This window comes from Gymnoscopelus braueri (genome assembly GCF_963280865.1).
Source record: "Gymnoscopelus braueri genome assembly, chromosome: 19".
NCBI lineage: Eukaryota > Metazoa > Chordata > Actinopteri > Myctophiformes > Myctophidae > Gymnoscopelus > Gymnoscopelus braueri.
Window position 1 is genome coordinate 15,390,105 of NC_137621.1, and position 21,594 is coordinate 15,411,698.

General features: G+C 41.3%; 2 protein-coding genes across 5 annotated transcripts in view; both read right to left on the reverse strand.

Moving 5' to 3' along the window:
* Nucleotides 1-657: 657 nt before the first annotated feature.
* On the reverse strand, nucleotides 658-8,171 carry pld4 (phospholipase D family member 4). Its single transcript, XM_080414964.1, has 11 exons — nucleotides 8,062-8,171; nucleotides 7,741-7,809; nucleotides 7,470-7,630; nucleotides 6,852-7,035; nucleotides 6,220-6,340; nucleotides 5,749-5,876; nucleotides 4,996-5,196; nucleotides 3,223-3,362; nucleotides 2,566-2,731; nucleotides 1,950-2,046; nucleotides 658-1,619 (listed from the first exon to the last, which is right to left on the reverse strand). Exons 2-11 carry the CDS (start codon nucleotides 7,789-7,791, stop codon nucleotides 1,423-1,425), a joined length of 1,446 nt encoding a protein of 481 aa, XP_080271090.1. The 5' UTR covers nucleotides 7,792-7,809; nucleotides 8,062-8,171; the 3' UTR covers nucleotides 658-1,422.
* Nucleotides 8,172-8,319: 148 nt separating this feature from the next.
* cep170ba (centrosomal protein 170Ba) overlaps nucleotides 8,320-21,594 on the reverse strand; it is a 32,530-nt gene continuing 19,255 nt past the window's right edge. For 2 of the 4 annotated variants that reach the window (XM_080414960.1, XM_080414957.1), the window contains 8 exons: nucleotides 19,955-21,538; nucleotides 18,012-18,252; nucleotides 16,528-16,663; nucleotides 14,757-14,843; nucleotides 14,447-14,529; nucleotides 13,607-13,700; nucleotides 12,539-12,590; nucleotides 8,320-12,430 (listed from right to left, as the gene is read on the reverse strand). In XM_080414960.1, the coding sequence (XP_080271086.1) occupies nucleotides 12,207-12,430; nucleotides 12,539-12,590; nucleotides 13,607-13,700; nucleotides 14,447-14,529; nucleotides 14,757-14,843; nucleotides 16,528-16,663; nucleotides 18,012-18,252; nucleotides 19,955-21,538 (2,501 nt within the window). In that variant the 3' untranslated portion in view covers nucleotides 8,320-12,206. The remainder of the gene's footprint in view (nucleotides 12,431-12,538; nucleotides 12,591-13,606; nucleotides 13,701-14,446; nucleotides 14,530-14,756; nucleotides 14,844-16,527; nucleotides 16,664-18,011; nucleotides 18,253-19,954; nucleotides 21,539-21,594) is intronic. The other 2 variants (XM_080414958.1, XM_080414959.1) reach the window with 2 other exon arrangements.

The following is a 21,594-nucleotide window of genomic DNA, read 5'->3' on the forward strand; positions in this document are numbered from 1 at the left end:
CTACAACACCAAACCCCGCCCCGTGTCCACGATTGCCAGATGTCACGAGAGAAATAAGCAACCAGTTCTAGGAAAACAAGCCCAAAGAAGCAACTTTAGCCCCGGCCTGTTTGGCTATTTTCGAACAATCTTGAAAAAAGGAGAAATGTGGATTTTTTTTTTGGCAAACATTTTAACAACACAAATCTGACACAAGTCCTAGCCCCTTTCGGAACCCTTTTTAAGTATTTGGGAAGGCACCCTGGCACAAAATATTTACAGATGGGGTCCGTGGACAAATGTATGTTAAATTGGGGGGACCTTGACATTAACATATTTGAGAACCACTGGTTTAAATAATAACAAAAAAGACCAAATATGCAAACACTTAGAAACAAGTCCAAAAAACCGCAGCCCAAAGTCGCTTATAATAAGCGGACATGGCAACGCTGGTCCCGTGCTGCCCTTTCAACTCATGCCTATGATTTATTTACCTCTATTGCCACCTACTGGTAAGGCGACAAATCACCCTTTTCAGATTGATTGATTGATTGATTGAATGATTGATTGATTGATTGAATGAATACTTTATTAACAGTTTGCAAACAGTACAGTGGTACGATTTTACAAACATGCTAAAAGGATAACACAAAAAGCCCTAGGGGCTTGTTGTTTCCATTATGGTCCTGACCTGTGTATTCAATTCATACACATAGACATTTGAAAAAACATGAAAACCAAACCAGCACATTCTTCTAATTTACACGAAAATTGTAGTTTTAGATTTTGTGTTTAAAAAGTTTTTATTTAAGTATTTTGTATGAATTGGTGGTGACATAAAAACTCTATATAACGATGGACAGTTACAGCACTGTTAAATGGGAGTGAAACCCTAGGCCGATTTTGTTGTTTGTATTCCTGTACTGGTTAAAAATGTCAGTAGGGTAAAACATGGAAGGCTGATCTTAGTACACTGATGTAATCAATGCAGCTGCCTGCAGCTAATACAATTAATAATGGGCATGTCATTTGTTAGATTTAGGCTAGGTGTGCAAGCACTGACAGTCACAGTAGTCATTAGTCAACACAACAGTAAGAAAACAAACTACAACATTAAGTAGGGCTATGAAGCATCTTGCATGTCATCTGCAAAAATGTTGATTCATGTTAATCTCCACATTCAATCACACCCCAAAAAAATATGAGTAAAATGTATTAATGATATACAAATATGAGTAAAAATGTATTAATGATATAAAAACAGTTTACCTTCAATATTAGCTTTTTCTACAGATATGGGGATAAATCAATGAATGTAAACTGCTGATCATGACATCTAGTGGACGTTCTCATGAATCCCCAGCTCTGGTGTGTGATTATGAAAGCGCAAAATAATGTAATTGCGGTGGCAGGAGACACACTTCTATTTAATTCATGAGCCCCCTATCCTTTTGATAGCCTGCAGTCAGGGTATTGAGGCAGGTCACCGAGGTGGACGGCGAACTGGGACTGCCAGTCCCTGTCAAACACAGCCCTGAGCTGGCCATGCAGACTCTCTGTGCTCCACAGCGGCTGATGGGAAACCACCAGGCCCACTCCAGCTGTGGTGGAGAAGTAATCCTCTGACCAGTTTGAGGTTCCTGGCGAACAAAAGTAAATCATTAGCCGTTTTGTCAGTAAACAGTAACACACCGATGTGTGCATTCCTGTATGAAATGTAAACCTGTAAACCTCTCAAGCAGGGTTCAATTTGTAAGGAAAAAAAACAAAACAATCCGTAACCACTTGAAACGTAGCCTATATACTTCTATGTTACTTGTAAATAGCAAAAATAACCAATCTAGAAGCTCACAATGTGATGCATTGTGAGCTTGTACATTGTCTTTTTTTAAGCTATTTTTTAATTTATGAATTCTTTACATTTTGACACATTTTGAATCCAATCCCGCTCTCAAGTATCATCCACCTACCAACATACGCTACTTTATCAGTCACCATGTATTTATTGTGGTTGACTCTGGAATGGGGGATGTCAGACTGATTTCCAACAGGTACAACGTACATTTTCTGAAAGAGACAAACTTGTCAGCAGAAAAGCATGCCATGCACAATTTACAATTATAATTTAGGCCTTCAGAAACTCTTATCCAGAGTGCAAAATCTGAGTAAATATCATGAACCCTATAGGGTCAATATAGGGTCAACAAGTGATAGTGTGTAAATAGTCACATGAGTAGAGTGCAGAGAGAACAATGTAGTCCTTAAAAAAAAAACTAGGATACCAGGTAAAGATCAAACCTAGCACCTGTTTAATCTAAATGACATAATACTATCTAAATAACATTCTTAACATTTTGTGGTCAATCAAAAATGTAAATAACAAAAATGGAAACAAGTAACCAACATATATCTGCATAGTATAACTAGCATCTACCAAAAGGTGACAAGAATACAAGGAATGAGGGGGGTGCTAGGGGTGAGGTGGAGCCTGAAGAGGCGATTCTTTTTTGACTGTGTGGAGGAAAATCTAATGAAGTATAATGAAAAGACCCTTAATACAGCACGACATTCTTTATGTAGTCTCACTATTTGGATACTGATGTTCTGCATTGGGGAGTCCATTGAGGCTAGAGACTGAAGGAAGGGCAGCATGGCCGGGTCTGAGTCCAGTCCACAGCTGATCAGCATTCGGATCTCAACGTTCCGATCAAACGCAGCCCTTCTGATGGCGTTGTCGATGACCGGCCAATATCTAATGAAGAACAAGGAAGAAGTGGTACACAAGATCCCCATGGAAACAGATCATAGACTAGCGTGACAATTTTTTTACCATCAGTGTCTCCCCCCAGGTTTCTTACACACTAGTAAGCCTGGAAATCATGTGTGGATGTACTTTTGTTTATAGATTTATTTTGTGCCTTTGTTCCGACTCTTTATTTTTGTTGAAATTCAAGTGGTGAGAAATGTATTTATATTTTTCATTCATTGAGAGTTGACACAGTGGTCTAAACTTGTTTATGATGTGATGGATGTCTTCCCTGTGAGTCACCAATAAGCTCTGTGCCTGTGAAAAGTGATGTTTGGTCAAGTGGTTAGGAATAATGCCATTTGCGCTTAGAAAGACCGCAATTTAGATCACGTAACTAATTGTTGTATCGATGATATTGTACTGTATGATGAATGAAGCTATAAAATGTGAATTGCAAACAAACTAAAAAGGTGGTCCTGGTGGGATTTGTCTACCTGTGAGGCTTTTCAAACCGCGTTGTAGGGAAATACTCCATGACAGCGACATGAATGAAGCGGTGAGCCCCTGAGATGATGGAGAGGAGAGCCTCCAGGTCCTGGGTTCTGGATGGAGGGCAAAACACCCGAGGAGAAGCCTGAGAAAGATACAGAATCATGTCCAAAAAACAATGTATGTGCCATGGTTAGTTTTGAAATATTTATTCATTTGAAATTTCACTAGAGGATAAGCCCCTTGAGATGCAGCATCTCGTTTTCGAAAGGGTCCTCAGAGCACAACACACAAGAAGATAACAATCCAACAACACATATCAACAAGGTCATACACATAAAGGCTCTTCCACCATCTCAAACACCACTAAATCAGTATACTAGTATCCTTGGAAATTCTTTAAATTGATATAAAATAAATATATAGTTTTAGCGCTGACAGTGTGTGTGTGTGTGTGTGTGTGTGTGTGTGTGTGTGTGTGTGTGTGTGTGTGTGTGTGTGTGTGTGTGTGTGTGTGTGTGTGTGTGTGTGTGTGTGTGTGTGTGTGTGTGTGTGTGTGTGTGTGTGTGTGTGTGTGTGTGTGTGTGTGTTTGGTGTTGGATTTCAGTTTAGTTTTAGTTATCCACTGTACAGTATGAGTGCATAATTAGTTTTAGGAATTGATAGTTTTAGTCTTAGTTTCAGTTTTTCAGTCCAATCCAATCCAATCCACTTTATTTATAGAGCACATTTAAAAACAACAGTGTTGAACCAAAGTGCTGTACACTCAGTAAAATACTAAAATAAACAAGAGAACACACACAATGAACAAGACAACGATTGACACAATGCCTGGGGGAAGCAGCAGCTTCTCGATTTGAATTTTCAAATGCCAAGGAGAACAAGTGAGTTTTCAAACGTGATTTAAACACAGGCAGGGTTTGAGACACTCTAACATGGGGTGGCAGCTTGTTCCACAGTGTGGGCGCTAGGAAAATGATCTATCTCCCCGCGTTTTCAACTTAGTTGCTGGGACCTTAAGGAGTGACTGGTCAGTAGACCTCAAGACCCTTGTACCATTATTGGGAGGTAGAAGTTCCGAAATGTATAATGGCGCCAGCCCATTTAAAGACTTAAAGACAAACATTAAAGTCTTAAACTGAATCCTGTAACGAACAGGGAGCCAGTGTAGGGAGGCAAGAATGGGGGAGATGTGATCAAATTTCCGTCAATATGAGGAAAGCCTTGATTTATAGAAGCTGAAAAATACAGGATCAAGGAATGCATGACATCAGATATGATACAAGCAATTCCATTTGGTTTCATTCGTTTTAGTTGAAATTAGTTTTGCTTTGTTCATTTTAGTTTTTTAGTTTTATTTTAGTTTCAGTTAACAAAATTATTAGAATTGGTCTTAGAATGAGTTAATGATAATAATGTGTGAGAGTGTATAGACAAATTAACACTGAGGATAATACTGTCTGTAACAGTTTGCAGTATATAGACTTAATCCATTAAGACCTGGAACGCCTCTGTGTTACTTTTTCATTTGAGCTGAAAAGCATTATTTTACACTTTGGCTATTAAAAAATAGCAGATCTACAAGCTCATAGCGCGGCAGCGAGTGCCACGCTATGAGCTCACAACGCATCGCATCTGCAACACGTTGTGAACATATAGATCAGCTATTTCCGGCCCACGAAACGGTCCTATGACAAAGTATGAATTGGGCTTTAGAAGGAATACAGACTGAATGGGGAGTTCCCATTCAGCTCAGTTCCCACTGGGAAATCACTCACCGAGAGGTAAATTCTGCTGGAGACATTTTGAGCTTTCACCACTAGGGGGTGGTGTATGTTGATGCCTGTGTCATATTCTGAGGGCCAGGGTTCAGGTAAAGAGCTGTTGGGTTGTCCCATCACCCAGTAAGACTCAAAGATCTTATGAAGGTCCTCTGCCAAACTAGTGCAGTTGTGGATGACCACTCCCAATTCCTTTACCTGGAATGGAAATTCAAAAAGTCTGAAGCAGAGGTGGAAGAAGTACTCAAATATTGGACTTAAGTAAAAGTATCAATACTGCAATGTAGAAATACTCTGTTACAAGTAAAAGTCCGGTAATCAAAATGTAATTGAGTAAAAGTACAAAAGTATTGGCATCAAAATGTACTTAAAAGAACATGAATAGCAGATCTACAAGCTCACAACGTGTCACGATGCGACGCGTTGTGATCTTGTAGATTGGCTATTTTCAAATAGCCAAAGTTTAAATAGGGCTGAAGTGGTTAATGTATGTTTTGTAATAATAATCAAAATCTACAAAGTAACTAGTAACTAAAGTTTTCAAATAATTATAGTGGAGTAAAAAGTACAATATTTGCCTCTGAGATGTAGAGGAGTAGAAGTAAAAGCATAAAAGAATCGGGGAAACAATCGGAAAGTAAAAGTACCTGAAAATTGTACGTAAGTACAGTATTTGAGTAAATGTACTTTCCACCAGTGGTCTGAAGCCTGGTAGCCTACAGAGCAACTACAAATAGTGTTAGATTTCACCTGAGTGAGAGATCTCCAGTCCATGTTGGCACTTCCAACAAATAGATGTTTCCTGTCAACAATCCAGAACTTGCTATGCAGGACACCCTTTGCAAGGCGCCCAAAGTTCACCTCCCTTACCTGGACTCCTACAAAACAAAACAACAAAAGATATCTGAATTGTGGGGACAGAGTTGGTCATTTTCTGATTAAAATATCCACTAGAATGCTCTGAGGTCTACCTAGACCAGTGCTTCTTAAAGTGGGGTCTGGGGACCCTAAGGGGTCCTTGAGGGGGTTCCCCAGCCAAACAAGGAACAGTTTAACTTCACTGGACAGAAAATAGCCAAATGACAAAATGTATTTTAATGTATAATATAATAACAAATATCTTTACTTACAAAATCCTTTCAAATGTGGGTCTGAGGCCAATGGGTTATTCATTTAACTAGAAACACCCAGCTGATGATACTAATTTCTTAGTTTACAAACCTTTCCGTTTCAGGATTTCTAAATCTGTGGAGTTTGTACGAATGCTGGGCTTGCTCGTAACCAACCGCACCGACACGTTCCTGGATGGCAACGCTTCCAACTGCTCCAGTATATCCTTCCCCTGTTAATAACAATAAAAGTCAACCACTTTCAACTTGGCCTCACTGTTTTGGGCATGTCATTTCAGGAACATTTTCTAAATTAGCGAAAATAGCAGATCTACAAGATCACAACATGTTGCAATTGGCTATTACTGCCCATATTTGCATGACACCGTCATACAACAAAGTGGTATGTATAGTCTGACGCTTGATAAACATAATTTTCTTTATTCAAGGGGTGATTTGTTTTGTAATGTTTAAGAACAATGTTTCCCTGTTGCTTTCCTGTTTGAGGATGTAGACCTGGCATCCTATAGTGTGTATAGCTTCAATGTCTAATTATTATTAGATTATTGATCTTTTTTTCATATTATACTGTTTAGACTGATGACAGATTCTTGGTTTATCTATGATCTTAGATTACTATTTCTATGCGTTTGATGTATTACCTCATGTTTTCCTTGCTTAAAGTAAGTCGCTCTGGATCAAGAGCGTCTCCTAAATTGTAAATTGTAAACTGAGATAACTCACAGGTGTATCAGAGGAGGAGTTGACATTGATATCTTCACCAGTTAAAGTCCAGTAGAAAGAGGACACTTCCAGTTGTTCAGTCGCCATGGAGAGTAGATCCTTCCAGGCTTGCTCCAGAGGAATTCCGATGGTCACATTGGCATCATATTGCACATACAGTGGAATGCTCTCCACAAGGGTCATTCTAGGGACACAAAATGGCACCTGCTGAATGAACTGTGAGAACTGTACTTTGAATCGCCCCAGTTACAGTGTGTAGGGCAGTGGTTCTCATACTTTTTAAAGTCAAGGAACACCCAAATTGATATGTATTTGGCAGCGGACCCCAGCCTGAAAAGGTTTTGTGCCAGGGAACCCCCCAGAAGAGAAGATTTGTTCAAGATTTTTTTTTTCTCAGAGATTTAAAAAAATAGCAGATGTACTGTACAAGCTCACAGCGCACGGCACGACAAGCGAAGCTTGTAGATCAGCTATTTTTGAAAATCTTAACATAAAACATACTTATTAACCCACTGCACTGTACCGTCAAAATCTCCAACAAAACAAAAGCGTCTCCTAATCAACATGCACAGTACATACTGTATACGGGGTTTAATCTGAGATGATTCTCTGTCTGACCTGCATTGGTCATTAGAAACATTGCTTCCATCAGTCCCAGTGTGCTGAATGGGTGTCTCAGTTTTCAGTTTGTGTCTCTCCAGTACAGCGATGGCCAGGATTATGCCCAGTACAGTCAAACAGAGTAAAGCTACAACTAAAGTCACAACACTGGTGGAGTCCTACAGTAGGAGCAGAGAAACACCGAGTTATATGTTGCTTAGTAAAGTCAAACTGAAGCAGTGAGACATTAGTCATTACTGTGAAGTTATTACTAAAGGTGCATTCCTACCTTTTTATTTGAAACATAACTGTCATGCAGAGAGTGATACGGAGATGACATTTTCCCTCCTAGGTAATCCTGAACAATAAAAGTTGAATCCAAGGATTATCGTTTAGTAAGATGAAACATCGTAGTCCAATCAAGTCCATACATCATAATAATCATTGTCCTATCAAAACGCAAACAATGTTACTGCTATAACATCGTTGTTGTGAAATAACACACATTTTGAGTCAGAATGCATACAGTACTTATTTCTCATATATTAATCTAATGTCTTATTTCAAATAAAATACTGTATAGGACATTTAAGTAATCAAAACAACTTACACAAGGCAGGCTTCTGATGTGGTTGTATTCAACCGAGGAGCTCTAATACCAGTTTCTATTTAGCCTGAAATGAAACTTAAGCTATACTAACGTGATGTGATACTAGAGTGTGGTACTAAAGTGATGTATGCATGTTGATATAGTAAATGCATTCAAGACTAGGTTCCCCTTTCTGTTTTCATTTCTTGTTTTAACACAAAACTAAACAATGGAGTTCCAGGTGTGGACAAACGATAGATTCAGGCGTCAGACAATAGATTAATAACGAATTGCATTTATTAGAAAATTGTAATCAACTCATTTATTCCACAAACTACATGTATAACCAGTCAATAAATTCATAACATCAACAACATCAAACACAGAACGTTAGAATCTGTGTGAGGTGCAAAGGAATAGAACAGGGCGGGGAAATTAAATAAAACAATTAAAGGATATGAAACATACAAATATACATTCATTCATAGAGACATTGAACTTGCATGGAGTAAAGCTAAAGGATGAAACACTTAAGCCGGATTTATACCCTGTCTAACACAGGTGTTGTGTGGCACATCATACAACGACGTATAAAATAGGGCTTAAGCTGTTAAATGAACAACTATATCCCAGAAATGGGTAGTAGCAGCACTTTGAGCAACAGTAGTCCAAAAGTTTGTAAACAAGCATTGCACTTTGCTATAGCAAAAGATTCCGTGGCACTGAGAGGATGTCCAAATTACAATCAGATCTGTAGTGTATAGCATGGAACCATGCAAAGACTGCAACCCTCAACAGCATACCATGTTTACAACGACCCTGTCTGCAATAAAAGCAGCATGTGGTTGAGAGGACACTGTTGTACTACATTAGTGCAAAATACAATGTGGTGAGAGGTAATATTTCAGAGACAATATATTAAGATGTGCTCATATATTGAACAAGAAATGTTGCAAACGAATGGTTTACAATTTGGTGGAAATGACTGATGTTGCCCCATTAATAATAGTTAAAGATACCAGGAACTAAAACATTACAATAATTGACTCAATAAAAGCTCTTATGATAGTAATAATGTTTTGTGTGTATTGTGCTAAATAGTGAACCGGAGTGTATCCAAAATAGGGACCACACGTAAATCTTAAAGGGAAACTTCACCGATATTTAACATAAATCATAACTTTGCTGGCAAATCTCCGCTAGCCAATGCGAAACCCCTCAAAACACATTGTTTCACGATGGCTGGTGGGGATTTTGCCGCACCACTGAGAGCGAGCTCTCACTTCACATGTCCTCATCACATTAGAACGATAAAACTCACGTTACATCATCGTCTAACGCTTCATTTATGCTCCATCATACAAGCTCACAACGCGCCGCATTGTGAAATTGTAGATCGGCTATTTTCGGCACACAAAACTGTTGCACAACGAAGCATAAATTGGGTTTTTAGTTTCCCTTTAAAATGATTCCGATCTGTTGTTTTATGGATATGTTTGGCTTAATGTCAGCAATTGTGCAACTGCACACCATAGGCATACCAAATCATTTTAGACAAGACATAAAACATACACTTCCCAAATAGTATAAATACTGTACTGTAGGAATGCTTGAAGCTTTAACACTTGACTGGTTTTGTTGCCAAGTGACTTAACATTCACATTGTACCCATGTGTGAAAATAAAATAGTTTATTATTTTTTTTACACAAGGTGGTAAGAGTTACTCTCTAGCAATGATTATGCACCAGTGGTTCAGCGGTTTGGCAGACAAAAAAGACAAAGAGCATCAAATGGGGTGAGTTAAAAAGAATCATTTTGAATGACAACACAGCATGAAAAAAGGCCAGAGTTTTGACTGGGCTGTGACAGTAAGATCATCTTTAATAGTGAAATATCGTTGTCATGTCCCCAGTGTCCAGAAAGTGATAACAGCAGTGTCCAAGTGGCCACTACAGTCAGAATACGACAGACCTTTCATGTGTTACCGATACTCTTTCATCTCACAGAGCGATACTACATCATGGAACCATTTTGTTTGTTGACTGGCATCACTCTGTGAGAAGAAAGATCAGTGGTAACGGGTGAAGGGTGTTGTATTCTTCTGTAGTGGATGGTTTAAACTCGTCTTTTTCTTTGTTGCTTAAAATCTTTCTGTTAACCGACTAGAAGCGACAAGCAGTCATATCTCCAAACACAGGACTCTGCATGCATGAGCTAATCCGCATGCATCGATATCATTAGTAGGGAATAACCCATACCACCTAATATCAAAAACCCACAGTCACCTTTTAATTCTAGTTAACAGCCACCTTATTTTACAGCAAGTTTATGGCATGTCAGCTTGTAGAGACTTTTTGTTGTTTAATGTCTGGCACCTCACACGTTGCATTTCTTCAGTGAAATATTTGGAATGGCCTCTGTTTGTCGCTGGCAACAAATTTGAGTACGTTACAGATGTTGTGCTCTTCTGTTGGAGTACTGAACATTTACTTACCATTATTACATTATAAACATGTAGTTTTCAGCCATTCAATCTCACATTACACCCAGACAGATTTTTTAAATACATTTGTTTTAACCTTGAGTAGGAGGAAATATGTAGTGTCACAGTAGATATGGTTGTAAAGCACATTTGTATTATCATGGCATGTGTCTACTGGCAATACAATATTGGATTTCTGGCACACAGTCTCTGCAGACTGTCCCGAAGCCACATTGGCTTCAAGTGTCTGATGAGAGATTATTCATTCTGTCAAAGAGCCATACTTAGCCTCTTAACCACTGTCGACATGGAATAGCCGATCTACAAGCTCACAACGCATCGCATCATGATGTGCTGTGAGCTTGCAGATCTGCTATTCTTGATTTAGGGCTTAAGTGGTTAAAAACCACATTGCTCAACACTAATGATTACACTTTTTACATTCTTTAGTCCACAGAGGGAAAAGTGGTCAACAATAATGAAATTTGACAAAATTCTAGGGGTGCAAATACACAGTACAATCAGATCTGCAAGGTTTTCCTGCAGACAAAATAAAAACTAAATCAACTACAGTATTTCCTCAAAATATGATTTGTCGTCAATACAAAACAATCTCATCTTAGTTTATTAGAATAGCTCTAAAAAAAGTGACCCATTGTGCCCGAGTTGATTACACTGAATTTGAATTTAAGTCCTACTAATTATATTGTGCTCTGAACATTATCAACATTGGTCATATCATTGGCAAATTAGCACCTCAATCAATGACATGCACGTAGAATCAAGTATAGCCCTGACACCTTTTGAAGGTGAATTGGAGATCAGTGGAGGTACAGTGGCATCAATATGGCCTTATTTAAAGGGTGACCCATACCTCAAAACGTTAACCTCACATTTAGACAAGGCAGAGCTTAACCACATTAACCCCTGGGCATCTACATTTTCCAAAATATAAAAACAAAAAAGTTCAATAGTTTGAACTATTTGTCGTAAGACAAAGTAGTATATAGGGCTTAAGTGGTTAATGCAGGTCTTTACCGTAGACAGTGGATACACAGCGATGTTGTTTAGTGTGCATAGTGCAGTAGTTTACAGTATGTGCGTCAATGTGTGCTGTAGACTGCGGTTATATTTTGGTCTCACTTCCACTTCTCCATTTAACCCATTAAGACCGGGAACGCATCTGTGTGTCATTTTTAGATTTCTTTGTCTATTCAAAAAAATGCAGATATACCGAGTGCCACGCTATGAGCTGCTATTTTTGAAAAATCTTGAAAATGTGTGCAAATCTTTGAAAATATATATTCTTTTAAAGTCCACATTTTTAACTCAAATCTTTGCTTCTGGGGGAGTCCCTGGAACAACATATTTTGAGATGGGGGTTGGCGGCCAAATACATATCATTTTGGGGGTCCTTGACACGAAAACGTTTGAGAACCACTGATTATAGCAACGTAAGTTTTTCAAAAGACTGTTAGGATTTAGAAGAGACATTTTCACTCTTTTTGAATAGCCAAATAAATCTTAAATATGACACAGATGCGTTCCCGGTCTTAATGGGTTAATTCAGATTGGAATAACCCAGCACCTGGCGTTGTGGCGTTGTGACAGCAGATGCACACCGCTGAGGGAACTTGTGTGTTGTCGTTGTTGTTATAGTTGTTGTAGTGTGTGTGTAAGACCTCAGATCAAATAACCATGTCTGCCGTCATCTGGCGCCACCGTCCTCGTCCTTTCGCCGGGCCTGGGTCCACCGCCGCCACGATGGGAGGTCGAGTGGACCGTCCTCCGGTCTCCTCTTACGGGGGGTCTGGATGGCCGCACCCCGGCTGTGGAAGTGACCACGGGAGCAGAGGAGGGCTTGGCGGGTTCAGCGTGGCCACTGGGCCCCATGATGGTGTTGATGACTGAGGAGGACAGAAACACAAAAGCGTGAGGCCACGACTTGAGGAGGACGAGCTACGTGCAGAGGAGTGAAGATACAGCTTTATTTGAGTTATTTTTAACGGACTCACCCTCGAGCTGTCTTTGTACTCTTCTGAGCTCTTTCAGGATCGATGCAATTTCCTGAAATACAGAAGTCATGCTGAGGTGAAATAGACAGAACAAAACTAAAACCTTAAAAAGGGGATTTTTTTAAAAACTGAAATTAAACCACCTAAACCTCTATATACTCTGTTGACCGGAGACCTCTATGGGATATAAAAGCCCCCCTCTTTTGTTCCCTTTTCACTAAATAACTTGTCTGGAAATCTACAAAATAACAATGTGTCACGTTACAACGCTTTGATAAAAAACTACCAATGCCAGCAAAGTCTCTGTGGTCAAGTTATTTTGTGTTTCAAAATAATCTAAAATGCAACACATATGTTGTGTTTGATATATCTTTCTTTCTGTTGTCAGACGTCGACTACATGCTCATATGTAGTCAATGTCACAAGGTCACAACACATCGCAATGCAATGTGCTGTGAGCTTGTACATCAGCTATTTTTTATATTCTGACACATTATGTACACGGCCTGAAGCCAAACATATCGGCTTCATGACACTTGGCCGTTCTGATATTGCAGACCTTTGCCATGGACATTCATATTGCAATGATAATGAGAATACAACAGCAGCCCTATAGTTTGTGGGTGGGAAGCTACTGAGGGTTCATGTCGCTGCACTAGTGACCCCTGCTGGCTGGTAGAGCACATGTTCAGCAAGGAGGGGGAATTGGGGGATATAGTGTTAACCTTGTTGCACAGGGACCAGCTATGCGTTCGGAAACGCACTCTGAGAATCTGCGATGGGGTCAGTTTCAGCACTCTCAGAGTGCATTTCCAAATGCACCCACAGGATGTGAGTCTCTTAATTCTATTGGAGAAGTGGCGTGACTGTGCCCACTTAGGAGACCATTTGAGTCCCATTTTTCGTACTAGTAGCGGGGCGTGGGATTGGCCATCTTGTTAAATTGAGGATCTTAAGTTGGTTACTGGTGCTCTTCCGGTGGAACTCCTCACTGTCGGGCTGGTGATGTGGTTTTCAACTCCCTCCCCACCGACTAAACTGGGAAAATAAAAAAGTAGATGCACCAACCTTGTTTGACGTTTGGAGTATAGGGACATCGCTGTCGGCATTGACCTTTGCCTCGACCTTTTCCCAGACATCAATCTTGTCCTGAAACATTACCCTGTGAGCACAAAGCCAGATGATGTTAAGTAGCTACAGCAGGAAGCTGCTCTCTTAAAGCGAACTGAAGGGTGGCTTATAGCAGAAATGAATACAGGCAAAGCCATGCAAGAATAAAGTGTAGCTAGCAGCTACGTCATATAACATGGGAAATGCTCAATACGTGAACAGAACAGTGCGGCTCCATCTAGTGGACTCACAGCTCATTAGAGCCAAGCTGTGACACTGTGTGCTATAGCTCAAATTATACCTATTTGTGTGGTGTCGTGCACCAAAAATAGCTCACATCTGCTAAATTCTGTGTACAACACCCCGTGCAAAACTAAGTATAAATCGGATATCTCCCGCTCAGTTACAGATGAACAAAGTTAAAATGACTACTGTGGGCTATTACAGATGGTTTGTTATCAAATTGTAAATAGGCTGGGAATTTATGTTAAAGCTACAAGTTTTATGTCCTTAACATCGTAACATCCAGGATTCGAACCCTGCATGGCAAACCAAACATCTACCGCTCCTACAAGAGGATCCTCCCATGGTCAGGGGAGATATTAGACTTTTGAGCTTCAGGCTGGGCTACTTGTCAACGGATACTTGTTGAGGTCCTACCCGACAACCGGGTCGGAATTTAGGTTAGACATTTTGGTAGACCACCTCCAACCACTGCAGATGTGCTAGTTATATTGTATCGAAATACTTGTATTCATCAAAATATGGCGGATAGATATGTGTGCTTATGGTTCATACTTGATTTTCTCTGCTAACTGCTCAGTGTTCTCTCTGATCGCCATGGAAACCTGGGACACTGGATTCAGCTCGTCCACAGTGGCCTATAGAAAGGTAAGAATAAAAGGTAAACATGTATAGTAGTACAGTAGTTCTCAAGGTGGGGTCTGGGGACCCCCAGTGGTCCTTGAGGGGGTTCCAGGGGGTCCCCAACTAAATTTGTTAATATAGCTAAATCTATTTAACCCCTTTAAAACTATATAAAATCAGCTAGCCGAGCTACAAGCTTGTGATGCTTTCATTCAAAAAGGAGTGAGATCGTATATCAGACCTCGTCTTCGCTCCGACGCCTCAAGGTGGTCTCATGGTCACAAATGTCGAGGTCCGGTTCCGTAGTGTCTGGAATGTGTGGAACATGCTGCAATAGAAAGAGACCTCACATCAATACTCAATAATTGACAATAGTGATAATCTATTACAAATCATAGAAGAGAGCAAAAGTGAAATTTGTTTGAAATGTTAAGAAGAGTGATGCTAGAGTTTATGTGGTTAACAGAAAAATCACAGTTACCCTTAATAATCGTCTTGGAAAGGCTAATAGTCAGGGGATATTAGCAGAACATTTTCCAATCTTGGAATAAATTCCTTACCAAAAAAAATCTTCACCAATGTGTTTGTAAAAGTGTCTAGTAACACATCTCACAAAGACTGAAATGCAGTTTCCCTAGGGGAATTTTTGACAGCTGCTGAAAGTTGGGGTGATGGTTATACCCACCATAACCTTAATTTAATTCTGTTTTAAGTAGCATGTGAGGGGTCAAACTAGGGTGTTTTTATGATTCTGAATCCATTGCAAGCATTTGTTTTGCACCAAAACCACTCCTTGGGCTAAAAACGGCCCAATCTCTTTTTACACAAAAAGTATACCTGGAAAAGGATGGCTATGGCCGTTTTTAGCCCAAGGAGTGGTTTTGGTGCAAAACAAATGCTTGCAATGGATTCAGAATCATAAAAACACCCTAGTTTGACCCCTCACATGCTACTTAAAACAGAATTCAAATTTGTTTTTTTCCCCCGCATAAGGTTATGGTGGGTACCCCAACTTTCAGGAGCTGTCACAAATTCTCCTAGGGAAACTGCATTTCAGTCTTTGTGAGATGTGTTACTAGACACCTTTACAAACACATTGGTGAAGATTTTTTTTTGTAAGGAATTTATTCCAAGATTTTTTATCCCCTGACTATAAGGAGAAGGCTGTGCTATCAATGAGTACAGAGAGACTACACATGAGACCAGACGCTTCTGAATGAGATTTGTAAATGGCAAACAAGAACCACTTGTTAGACACTTACAAATCCTCTTGTCATAGTGCAAGAACAGAAACAAACAAGTAAGAATGTAGTTTGTCCTACAGGGGAAAATGGAAAGTCATAAATCTCACATTAAGTCAATTTGTCCAGATTAACAGTTTAGACTTAAAAGGGCGACTAAATCGATTTTTATCCTGAATCCTATCATCTTATTGCATAACATAAAAACTCCTCCCAGCTAAGAAAAACAAGGTCTGGATGATGTGTTTTATCTCTGCTGTCGGGCAGAAACCAGCTAACTCCAAAATGTTCATTTTTCAGGAAATGTAAAAACAAAACAAAAAGTGGAGTTAGGAGGTTTTGTCCATCATTGATAAGAACAGCTGAAAAAGGGTGTGGAGCCTGGAGTTAGCAAAACTAGCTAACTCCACCCCCCTTTGGTGGAGTTAGCTGGTTTAGCAGACAGTTTGAGGATCCAATGGAGTTAGCTGGTATTGTCAGAAGCGCTTTTTAATACTTTTCATTGGTTCAACATTTTGTTCAATAGCACTGATTTATGAAAAAAATAGAAAAAGCTCAAAAATGGAGTTGGCTGGTTTCTGCCCGACAGCAGGTTAGTGGAATTCTTCCCGAGCCGAGCTGGAGTTCTTGACACACAGTGTTAAGTCACATTTTCACATGTCCTCTTCACAATAGAATTCAGTTTTCAGTTTTTTTTTTAAAATAGAGTGACGTTGCCCCCTTTAAGATTACGCTTAATCTAGGTTTTGAAGAAAGACAGTTGTGCTGTACCTCTTCATGAGCACTCACGGAGGAAACAGTGGTGATGCTGTCCTCCACCTCAGCGTTGTGAGGATCGGCATCGCCAGCCACGTCATGGATCTCTCTGGCCAGGATAGCCAGATCTTTGGCCAGGTCCTGACTCAGCCTGCCGTTGGAGAGAACACAGCAGCCTGCTTACTTAACACTTATACAAGGATAGATCTGCTCATCATATTACCCATGAAATGCTAAAAAGAGGTCAAGCGTTTTTTGTTTGTTTACAGCACTCCAGTGGACACATGCCGGTGGCCTGGCATGTTTAGCCCTCTGACTACCAGAGATGTATACCGATACCATTTTTTCCTTCCCGATAGGGCTGTCACGATTACAATGAATTGTCACACAAATAATTGCGATTAACGATGTAATTGTGCTTTTGGACATTGAACATTGGAACATATTAATACATTTTTTATTTTCGTTTGCCATTTAGGCTTCGTAATAAAAAAAATCCACACGGCAGATATGACAAATAACTTAAATACACAGCACAAAGAAATTATTGACATAGCTGACCTACAAGCTTACAAGGTCTTACGAAGTGACGTTGTAAGCCTGTAGATCTGTTATTTCTGCTTTTTTTTATATCCAGAAATATGTGAAAATTGTTCAACTTGGAAATGATTATATCTCAAATAATTGCGATTAGACGATTAATGTAATAATTGTGACAGGCCTACTTCCCGTTACCGATTCCCATAACTTGTGTATTGGTTGATACAGAGTACCTATCCGATACCAGTGTGTAATAAAAAAAATGCACTTTTCCTGTAATGTGACTTTGAGAGAGGCCATAAATAAATAACAAACATTTCCTACTCCGTACGTATAGTGTTTTATATCTGTGATGATATTGAATGTTTGGTGCTATTTTTTTATATGTTGATTAATTGAATACCTAGGACCCCAAAGGAAACAAGACAATGAGGACTTTTTGGTGTCATCCTTTTAGACAAAGTGTTTGACTGCACTCGCGCCGTTTTACATTTCTGTCTAGTAAAATATTCAATCAATCAAATTGTGTAATTCAGGGTGTCTTCAACAGGGGGTCCGGGACCCCTAGGGGGTCCTCAGAGTTACTACAGGGGGTCCGCCAAATCTTTGTGTGATAGGATTTTTTATTTTACCTTAACCACTTGAACCCTAGCATCCCTTAATTCTGAGGAGAACTTCAGCCAAAAATAGCAGATCTACAAGCTCACAACGCCTCGCAGCGCGAGGCGTTGTGAGCTTGTAGATCGGCTATTTTTGGCAAAGCGGCATAGGTGTAGAGGGGAAAAAGCAGACCACGGAAATCTTTAAAAAAAAAATCTGAAACACAATTTTATACGATATAGAGGGGGTCCCTGCTTCATCTCTCTCTCTCAGCTAGGGGGTCCTTGGCCTGAAAACGTTGACCCCTAGTGTAATTCATCAGTCAATGGTCGGCCCCACTCCCACACCTCATACGTTACCTTGCAATCTCTGCACTGTGGCTGGACCAGCTGTGGAAGGTGTCTCCCTCTCCTTGGCTCTCCTCCTCCGAGTCTCGGCTGCGGGCTTTGGGCCGCAGGGCGACCACGGGCTGCCTGCGCTGCGGGCTGTGGGAAGCTGAGGAAGGTTGGGAGCGTTTGTGTTTAGGAGTGCTCTGAACGGATTCATACTCGTCCTCCGAGGTGGAGGCGTAGCCGGAGCCTTTCTGACGTCTCCTGGAGCCTTGGGGGGCCGTGAATTGGTTTGAGGAGGTTTAGGAGGAGGAGGAGGTTGTTATGGAAGGCAGTGTGGAAGGAGAGAGAGAAACATACAGATACTATCAAAGAACACCGCTAATAAGAGCACCACAAAAGTATCTCAGATCTACAACATTCACCAGAACCAAACGCTCCATTAGCACACTGTGGAAGTGCTCATTTCAGCAGCAAATGGGTGAGATGGTTGATACAATTTTCTTTCCTTATCTTAAGTGTCACTTATCGCTTCTTTCTGTGCCAAGAACCTTTACACACTGAAATGAGCCCTTCCACAGCCGCACCAGTGACAGAGAGAAAAAAAGTCATGTGTACTAGAAGATATATATCTTATTATATCCTTCATCTAGATCAGTGGTTCCCAAACTTTTAAGCTCAACACCCAAAAGACTTTTGCCCGGGGACCCAAACTAGTGAAAATAGCAGATCTATAAGCTCACAAGCTTGTGGATAAGCTATTCTCACTACTTCTGAAATGTTTTTGTATGTATTTATGGAAATTATTAGATTGTTTTATTTTATACTTCAGAACAATTTTGGAATTGTTTTTAATAGATGAAAAGTTGTGATTGTTTCAACCGTTTAAAATCTTTTGAAATAATATATATAAAGATAATATATGTAGGAAACAAAAAAAAGGGGGGTATTCACTAGCGACCCCCAAAAATCGCTTTGGGAACTGTTTGGGAAACAGTGATCTAGAACACACTGTTCGCACGTTGTTGTAAACCATTTCATGGTCTTAAATCAGCAGAATTGATGAGAACATTGTGCAGATGAAGGGGAAACTCATTTCACCTCGGGTATTGTAGGACAAAATGTCTAGTTGATCAGTTGTTAATCAAAGCCCCCAAGTCCCAGTTCCCTTCCCACCAGTTTCCCCGGCTAAACATTTGATGAAATAAAGCTGGTGAAATAAAGAATAGAGGCCTACACTGTTAGTCAGGCCCCCCAGGAATCCACTGTAAAAAAGTTTTCAATTCAGCGATTTTCTGTAATATTTGCAACGTTGCCTTTTTCAATGAAACAGTGATGGCGGTCTGGTTGGGTCCACAAGAAGGTGCACAGAAAATTCCATGACAATCAATACATGCAATAGTTTGAGATAACTTGTTTTGGAGTAAAGTGTTGGACAGATGGACTCTGCTATCCTTGGAGCTGCTGCTGGTGGAGCTAAAAATAGTCTATAGATCCTTAGGAACATACAACTGACTTTATGAACACAGACGGCAAACACAAACATATTACAATCATAACTCAATTTCCTCCTCACTGCTTTGTTTATGTAACCTCTCTCTCTCCCTCTCTCGTAGGTACAACACTACGGCAAAGGCACAGCTTTTCATCACTTTTCTGCGATTGCACGGCTTTTGTAATTTTCGTATGCGTAATGTTTTTAACGTTTTTACGCATTCAGTTTCCATGAAGAATTCTACAATTATGGAATCGTGGCCTGGTTAGTATATTGGCTGAAGATGACAAAACTCTCAAACCAATTCAGTAATGTTGGTCGACTGCAAATATATTTGGTACCTTATCATGCTTTCAATCCAGTAAGAAATTAATTTGTAGAAAACATTGTGTTGGTTAAAACATTGAACATCAATGAAGAATAAAATAGCTGTGAAGGAATATACTGCATGTTATTTTATAGTATAGTGCATACTCACTGGCTGTGCTGCCTGTGTATTTGGCACTGCTGGAGCGTGCACGTGTGACGGGGGTCTTGTTGAGTGCTTGTTTCTGTGGTGCAGGCTTGGGCCCAGGCACAGACGCCTTGCGGGCAGAGCTGTTGCTAGAGTCTGTGCTGCGGTTAGAAAACCCCGAGTTCCTGCCCACGCCCAGCGGGGTGCTGGAAGACTCTGTGTCACTGGGCGCGTTGAAGGAGCCCGTCCTCTTGCGAGGCATCGCCAGCATGTCTAGCCTGGAGAGCTTCTTGTTTTCCTGAGGCTGCTTGGCCGCATCCTGGGACAGCCTGTCCGTCTCCGTGCCCTCGTTGTCGGAGGCTTCCCCCAGACGAGCCCGCCGCAGCATGGACGCTCTGGTGGCCCTTGGGGCCGACAAGCTGTTGGAACGAGCCAGGGCCTGCGAGGCTTTGGAGGACTTCGAGTCCTCCCTCTGAAGTGGCACGGTGTGTTTTCTACTACGGGTGTGGCGCGTGCCAGACTCCTGGTCGGAATAAGGCAGGTTAGAGCACAGGGCGTCGTCGCTCAGGTCCACGGAGCCACGTTTGCCTACGCTGCGTCTCTGTCCAACAGGCCTCCTGCTGCTGTCGGCCTTGTGGTTACGGTCCGCTGCACAGTCAGAGGACCGCCGACTGGAATCCTGGCTAGCTATGCTAGCTGAGGACCTCTCCCTATGGAGATCGCTTACAGAGGGCTTTTGAGACGATATGTTGTGACCAGTCTTATTGCTGCGCTGGCTGACTGTGCTGGAAGTATCCATATCAGACTCCCCAGAGAAAGAGTCCATCACTGGAGAGGAAGTGGCGTCTGGCCGGCTGACTTGGTGGAGCTTGGCCTCCAGGGCGGCCAGAACATCCTCTGTGTCTTTGAGGTATGACTGAGTATCCTGGTTGCAGGTTCCATGCAGCGTATCAGGGTCAGAGACTTTGGAAACATTCTGGCTGGAGATGTCAGGCAGCCTGGCGTTACTGGGACGGTCCTTGGTGAAGCTTTCCTGTCTGACTAGGGGCGCCGCTCCATCTTTGGCCTGGGGGCTTTCTCTCCCCTGGCCCAAGGTGGGAGCCGAGGCGTTGTGCTTGAGCTTGAGGTCAAGGCTACCTCTTGGCTTGGTCAGGGTGGCTGAAGAGAAGGTTTTGGTCGGCTGTCTTCTCTCCGTCTTAGGACTGCCGGGTTTCGAGCCTCCACGTTCCGGTTTGGGGGACGTAGCCTCTCCAGAGCCGATGTAGAAGGATGTAGACTTGGATGGAGGTCTGGACTTCTCCTCCTCCGTAGGTTCAGATGGCGGTGTCCTACTCTGCTCCACGACTGAGCCATCGTCCGATTTGCTGGCGTCGCTAAGGCTATCGGGCTCCACGTCGTCCCGGAGAGAGAAACTGTGGGTGACAGTACTGCTCTCCTCTACGTCAAAGGTTGACTGCAGTTCACGGTGAACATGGATGCTGGGAATTGAAACCTCACTCTTCTCTCCCAGAGGCACCTGGGGCAGGATGCGGCGAGTTCTGGAACCGTCACAGTCGGGGCTGTCGCTGTTCCGGCTGAACGTGGCCTTATGGACACCTCTACCCCCTGCTGGATCCAAAACGTTTGATGCATATTAAAATCACACAGCTTAGAGCCGAGTATCA

Excerpts from the sequence above, each read along its gene's own strand:
- pld4 (XM_080414964.1), bottom strand. The coding sequence starts at position 7,791 with ATGTCATCTCCGTATCACTCTCTGCATGACAGTTATGTTTCAAATAAA. Across the intron at positions 7,036-7,469 it reads GTTTCTAATGACCAATGCAG|AATGACCCTTGTGGAGAGCA; the intron begins GTCAGACAGAGA and ends TTGTGTCCCTAG. Across the intron at positions 2,047-2,565 it reads AGAACATCAGTATCCAAATA|AAAATGTACGTTGTACCTGT; the intron begins GTGAGACTACAT and ends TGTCTCTTTCAG.